Source organism: Fulmarus glacialis, unplaced genomic scaffold (genome assembly GCF_000690835.1).
Source record: "Fulmarus glacialis isolate BGI_N327 unplaced genomic scaffold, ASM69083v1 Scaffold31053, whole genome shotgun sequence".
Taxonomy (NCBI): Eukaryota; Metazoa; Chordata; class Aves; order Procellariiformes; family Procellariidae; genus Fulmarus; species Fulmarus glacialis.
Window position 1 is genome coordinate 1 of NW_009204110.1, and position 7,506 is coordinate 7,506.

General features: G+C 38.0%; 1 protein-coding gene across 1 annotated transcript; it reads right to left on the bottom strand.

Moving 5' to 3' along the window:
• Nucleotides 1-102: 102 nt before the first annotated feature.
• RTKN2 (rhotekin 2) lies at nucleotides 103-7,222 on the bottom strand (the record flags this gene model as incomplete). Its single annotated transcript, XM_009574869.1, has 4 exons — nucleotides 7,133-7,222; nucleotides 5,519-5,718; nucleotides 3,378-3,436; nucleotides 103-295 (listed from the first exon to the last, which is right to left on the bottom strand). Coding segments are annotated over exons 1-4 (542 nt in total), but the record flags the coding sequence as incomplete, so codon positions are not given.
• Nucleotides 7,223-7,506: the final 284 nt, after the last annotated feature.

The window sequence follows — 7,506 nt, forward strand, 5'->3', positions numbered from 1 at the left end:
AGAGCTTCAGCACCCTTCCTGCATGCCCTTCTGCGCAAACTGATGCGCAAACTGCCACACCACGCCCTGCTCACTAGCGCTCCCTAAGGGATTCTTTCATACGGGTGGGCGGGCATGGCCGACATTCCTCCTGGCCCTGCCCAGGTCTCGTCAGCCGCTGTCACACAAGCTGGGGGCTCCTGGCGGCTCTCTCGGCTGCCCCTGAGGTCTCCCCAGTTCGGAAAACCCCACTGTGCACCGTGCTGGAGCCCTCCGCTGCCGATCCTGTCGGTACCAGAGCTGCTTGCCTTGGCGACTGGTATTATGGGACATCTTATTATACATGCTATTTCAAGTTGAAACTTGCAAATTCGTCTATTTTTAAGTGTTCATGAAAACTAATGAATTTTCAATACTGAACTGCCAGTTTACAGCTTTAGACTGCCACAACTTCCTAAAAATCAATACGTCACCACGTTCTGAAACTGCCTTTCACTTCTAAAGATGCATTTGCATAGTAAGCATTCCTAAAAATAGTTAGTTTTTTAAAATAAGGAAACAGAAATAGTTTCATTAAAACAGTTACAGAAGTCTCTCTCAAACTTTAAAAATATAGATACATATTTATCTCTGTCAGAGACAAAGCACAGAATGTTTCCTTCCTAAAAGACAAAGGTCTTCAATTTAGATGAATATGTGAAAATAGTTACAACAAAAGCCTTTTTTCATCTTTAATCATAGCAAACTCTGAATGACAATTTTAATGCGCTCAATACGTCTTATGAACAATTAGAGTACTAGGTTAAAGATTACTTCTGTATGCCACTTTCAATAGCATGCTAGCTGAAAAATTTACACCTTAGTCAGAAAATCATCAGGATATAGATAGTCAATTGCTTGAACAAGTTTAACATGATACTTGTAAATCAGTTTTCAATTCATTCTTGGATTGAAAGAGCTGCCATTTATCAAAAACAAAGATCAATTTTCACACACCTTAATTTCAGTTACCATTAGCTGTAAATCCGTGCAGATTCAAATTGGAAACATTCAAGCACTACAATTAATCAGATTTAAAGCCAATGATTCCTTTATAAAATTACTTTAAATTATGATTATGCTTTTTGATCAACATTTAATGTATTGTCTTCTGACAAAATAATTGATTGATAAGATAGCATAAATTACATAATTTATTCACACACGTGGGGGATAAATAAGTAAAAATAATAGAAGTGTGAAAATCTGTGGATTAAGGAATGCACTCCCCACACAGTATCTGACATACAGCTGCTTTCTGTAGGAGTACATTCCTCAGTACTCCTGCATAGCTGTTCCTGAACTTGTGGTGTTGGCCACATGATCGCACTTTTTTTTGGTAATAGTCTAAGCTTCTGGCATGTACTAACCATATGATACGCTAATATATTTATAAGTGGATGGATTACTTTCCCCTAAAAAATCCGTTCTATATCTTCAATTCTTAAATTACATGCCCTGACATATTACTACATATTATATACGTAGTCATAACTACCACTCACTCCTTGTTTCTAACCTCTCCCAGACAATTCAGCCACGGCATCTCCTGATTCACGCTGCCTGTATTTGCAACTGCATTCTCAAGAAGGCAGGCATGTGCACATCCATCTGTGCCTTCCAAACATGCAGGGCAACTCCAGTTGCAAATCCACTGAAGGTTGGCATACAAGAGAGAAGAAATGCAGCATGCCCAACGTGCTACACAAGTATTGGGAAAGACAGGGACGAAGAATAATGGGACATTACAGATGTGAACATACTGCAGCTGTGGAAGTAGACAGGACCTGATTTGGCATGCTAAATGGACACAGGGTAATGGGTCAGAGGACAATGCAAGGAGGAACCAGGGAGACATGTATTAATGTCATCTCAGGATCTCCCAATCATGCATCTTGCCCAGAAGCTCGTGCCCTTGCCAAGCACGAACAAGCCTGTCCCCACCATTATTTCGCATGTACTCCAGTTCGCTGCTTCTGCAGTGCAGAACAGTGGAAAATAAAGAGTTAATAACAGATGATTTACAGAAAGCATAAATCTCTCAGCAGAGGCCAAGAAGAACGTTTAGGCTTTCCTGCTGTAAACTGGACCTGGCTCGGCTTCCTGACACGAGTATCTGAAGAGGGGCGAGGCATGGCAGCATCCCAGCACTCACAGACTTGAGTTCACAATGAGGTAGTTGATGCCTCTTTCTCTTCTTCACCTCGATCTATGCCATACTTTTGAGGATTGTAACCTCCAGTTTGAGAAACACTATGTTAGTAACAGGACAGAATCATTAACAGATGGCACATAATAGGAAGTGGTGTATTTCACCCTTCTATTCTCTTGTCCCATCAAAAGAAACTAGCTAAATGTTTCATATTCTAAAATTTTTCATACCAAAAATAGAGTCCTTACACAGTTCTGATTTTCTAAAGATAACAAAAGTGTATTATATGATTCCTAAAGTCTTCACTGAAGATAACTCTATAAATCCGACGAAAGGTGCAACCACAGCACAGACAGGCAAACAGATGCTTTCATCCAACTACCATAAGGAGGAAAGACAGATACACATTCTGCAAACAGCTGTGCTGGCAGAAAACGTTATTGAACCATGTGCTCATCACTCTTCTTCTACTAGAAGTTACCTTGCTTAAAGATATGTCAAAATATGCAGAATTAACTTAAACAGCTTAAGTAGTGAGCCCTTCTACACTATTTTATTTTTAATGAAGAAGGTCAGGGAGCACAAACAGATCTCTTAGCAAAGCTAGCAGAACAGCCACAATGAACAACTACAGGAATGCTGAACGTAGTAACATTCACTATTGGCATACGCAAACAAAGTGATAAATTCATAGTGCTGAAGTCTGAGAACAGGCTAGGAAACAGTGTATCAGCCTACTGGAAATCACTGTTAAATATTCTTGTTACTAGTTTGCATTGAAGCCATACCACTATACCTTTGCTGTAGTAATGTAATCTGCATTAACTAAATAAGATTTGCGTATCCACCCTCAATTTGTTAGACATACCCTGTATGATCACATCAAAGTTTGTCTTTGTGGGGAGAAAAAAAAAGTTATCAGCACATTTACACTTCTTTAGCTTTTGAATGTATTCAGTGTTTAGTGACAAACAGAAAAAGGTATTTCCCACTGTGAAAGTCCCTGAAAGTAAAATGGAAATACTAGGTAGGATCTTCAAAAGCACATGTGTGACTTAAAAGCACAAGTCCCCTTGAAGCACAAGAGGATTTATGCCCCTGAACCACATGTACACTTTAAAAATATTATGTTGTTTATATAATTTGCATTACAAGTTACTGTCCAGCCAATTAGCTCCTATAATTAAGTGACTACCCAGCCGCTTACCTGATATAGCAACCTTTGCTCTGCATGCCACCCGGTCTTTTGTCCCATTGTCTGAAGACCTGACAAAAAGAAGAAAAGAAAAACGAGGTTTGAAATCTGTGCATTTAGACTTCTAAAACTCAACCCTTTAAACATTAAAAAGTGCCAGGGTTTTCATATTGTAGCTCATTTCAAACGCTTTTCTTTAAAGCTAAATTTGGTATCTCTGGTTTAAGATATAAGTCATTAGATTCTTGAGGATAATCTGGAAGGAAGGTACACCATCAATTTTCTTATTTCCCTAGAAGATTTTACTCCAAAGCTCATTTAACCTGGGTATTAAAAGACAAGTAGATTCATCTGCCTTGTCTTTTCTAGCTCCAACAGAATCAAATACGTTTGATCAATCATACTTTTCCCCTTCTGTACACATCAATGAATAAGCAACTTAATTTATCGGTTCTATTATTGGTTAGAGAATTGCCTCCTCCTCTATTAATAGAGACCAATTACAAAATGTTGCATTGTTAGTATTGTGATTTTACATGCAGGCAGTTTGCTAAGTAGCCAGAGTGTAGATCTCAAGGTCAACCTTAAATTGAATTAAAACAATCTGTAGATAATCAGTAACAACAGAGTGCTCTCCTTATATCTGCCACTGCTCCTAACTCCTAACCGAATAAGTGAAATGAAAATTTCTAGCTGCTACCAATATCCTGACTTCCAGAGGCAGCTATAACACCTTCAGAACTCAGATTACAGACCCATGTAACAAGAAACAGGGACAAAATTCACTTGAAAACCCTAGAATTTTCTCTTTCAGCCGTCAGCGTCTTATCTGGATTAAGCTTTAACCAAATTCCAGCCTTGAGCAAATACTGAAAAAAGAACTGCAAATGCACTATCAACTATCAAAGACACAATCTAAATGGTAAAGAAATAACTCTACAGCATGCATCTCTTCTAATGACCTCCACTGACAATTCAAAGAACCCCTTGAGATAGAACTCTAAGCAATGCGTGACAGACAAAAATCAAGTGAACAATACAGCTGACTGTGACTGTAGGAAAACAACACAGCTGTTCAGATATATTTCCAAGTATCTCTGCCCTGTTCTAGACATGTGCCATCACCATTCTGTGGTCACCGACATCAAAGACCAGGAGTTGAGAACATCAGCATATATATATACTGAATAGTATTCCATCGTTAAAAACATAAATAAAAAATGAATCACTATAAAAGTCTTCATTTTAATAGAAAAAAGCAATACAACCGCAATAATTACAGAATACCACAAATCATAAGTGCTGGCTTTCAAAATCAGCTTTTACAATAAGAGTTGATGTAGTCAGAAAATGCAATTCTTTCCTTCAATAAATTTCTCCTATAAGACCACATTTCTGAAAGCAAAAAGTAACAGGACTGTTCCTATAGATACAATTAACTGGAGCTAAGCATGTACTCGAAGAGTTTCTGTGCTAAATTGCAATATAGTATTTCATTAAAGTAATAACCCGAGAGCAATAGTGTCTCTGCACCACAATTCTCAACATTGCACCCAAAATATATTCCATTAGGCAAAAAATTATAATTATTCAAATAAACCACGTATACCTTAGTTCATTCAAGAGTTATAACATGAGAATATTTTCAACTAAACTGATTTTTCTTCATATTTGTTGTTGTATTTATTACTTTGCTGTAGTTAACAAAAGTGGCCAGCAGAGGGTATCAATTAACCATGATGATTCCATCATTAAAGGGACCTTAATAACAATAGAAAGAATGAAAAGCAGAAATAGGGGTATTCTGACTTGGGTAGTTTTGTTTTGTTCCTTCAGACTTGTTTAGGTACCTTTTTGTATGCTAAAGGTAATCAAGAAAATATGTCTATTATGTTACCTGATATTCAGATGCTGAATACTAGTTTAATGTCAATAACAAAATCTACCGAGAAAAATATGACTTGTATTTAACTTCTTAAAGTAAAAAGAAAATACTGGAATGGTCTTACAAAGTAATGTTTTAAGGCAGCATGTTTGTATGGGGGAAGACAGAAGGAAGGGTTTAAATCCACTTTCCTAGACAGGCTGCTAAGAATTCACATATGCAAAAGCCTGCTTCATAGTGCTCCATTTGAATTTGAGCTGTTACTCACCGTTCTTCGGTTCTGCACAAGTCCAGCTCTTCTTTTTGGTTCTGTAGCTCTGTCCTGTATGCAAGTATACGAGCATTGCAAACCATCAGGTTTTTAACCGCTTGCAAGAGTTGGTCTTTTTGTGTGCTCACTGCAAGTAGCTTACAGATGCCTTCTCGCATGCGGATTTCAAAGTTAATCTTCTCTTGGATGTCGCATTCCTAGATATGCAAAAAACAAACAAAAGACTAAACAAAAATCCAACTAACAATATCCTGAATTTTTAACAAGCTCTACTTATTTCACAGTTGGGATAGAAAACCCTAGGTTTTAATTATATGCAGCCACTATGATGGTTACTAAATGTAAAATGACGGTTCTCTGTTCAGGAACAAGAGAGTAAAACACAGAACGTAACAGATTCACTATACCTATTATACATGCAAATTCCAAAGCGGGTAGTAACATTAACTCACCGTAGCATCTGAAAGTTACTAAAAATTTATGTGCCTCAATGTGTTAGTCATAGGATAATAACATATGGTCCCCTCATATGGTCATTGAAAGGCCTAACTGAACAAAGCTTATAAATTAACATTCCACTTTTTACAGTGATCCCTACTAAAATAAACTCTAAACTCAGGAAAATATCTGAAATATTTTAAATCAGAAGTTCAACCTCATTACTACTTTGGCCATCTTGAAAAGGGTTAAAAAAATGTGTTTTTTTCACTTGTGATTGATATAAAATTCAGGTAGCACCAGAAGCAAAAAAAGGGTAATACCCCAATACTTGACTGTTTCAGGCCGTGAAGTGAAAGTCAGCTGTGGTAGCTTCAACACTACACAAGGACCATGTCTTGCCTGATGGCACAACCACGCACGCTTCTCATTCAAAAGTATGAAATAAGACAGACTTGCCTGACAAGTCACTAGAACTCTGCATGATTGTTTTTTTGAAGGAGTGAGGGTTTTTAAGGTACTATAAGAACTTCTGGGAAGTCAACTTTTTCCTACCTACTTTCAGAAAAAACAAACATTTATAAATGCCCATTATTCCTCACTTGCCACTTCAAAGAGGTCAATCCACATCAAGCCAGCAGATAATTAAGGTGAAGGATCACAGTTTGCTATCTCCCAAAGGTATGCCTGATGCCACTGATGACTCTGATACACGTTTCCTTGTTATGTGGCCATCCCTGGCCAAACCAAATATTTCTGACACATAAAAAACAGTTTGTTGTCACTGTATTGCAGGGTTGCATTGCAAATACATTGCAAGTCAGTGATGAGTGAAGTTTTTTCAACACTGAGCAACAGTGTCACAACTACCTCTGGAATTAAAAGAATCTTGTTAGTTTTCAGTTTTATAGTACCTCTGAACTCAAAATAAGTGCTTTAGAAGCACTTATAGATGGATCTATAAGCAATTGACTGAAACTCATGGTACAATAATTTGAATTTACAAGTTCGGTATTTCAGCTGGTAGAAAAGTACCAGCAACTGCTCTCCCTCAAGCCTCTAATCAGGATAGAAATAAGAAGGAGCTAATTTCCCCACAACTCAAGTACTTGAGAAATCCAGAACCCCTGAGAAGGGTAATGTGGACAATTTTGTTCTTTACTTGGGACTCACTCTGTCATTAGCTGCCTTTGTCATGAGAAAGTGACCCTTTATAGCAGTCACAAGAGGCAGGTGGAAGCTCACTAGATAGTCACCACGCATTCCCTCCTGACTCTGCAGGAGTGGGTTTTATTGTTTTCGAAGGCCTGGTGCCATAATGTAAAGATACATGTTTCAGCTGCTGTTCCATCTGCTCACAGAGCATTTCTCCTTCCAAACCACCCCACTTTGTTATGCTAAAGGAAAAGCGGCTCCGGTCCATGAGCCACACTCCGTACCAGCACAGCAACACGCTCAAGTTGTAATACTCTACTACACAGCATCTGAAACAGAGCTGATTCCCAGCTACCTCTAGTTTATAATAGAACACTATTATAAAATCCCAG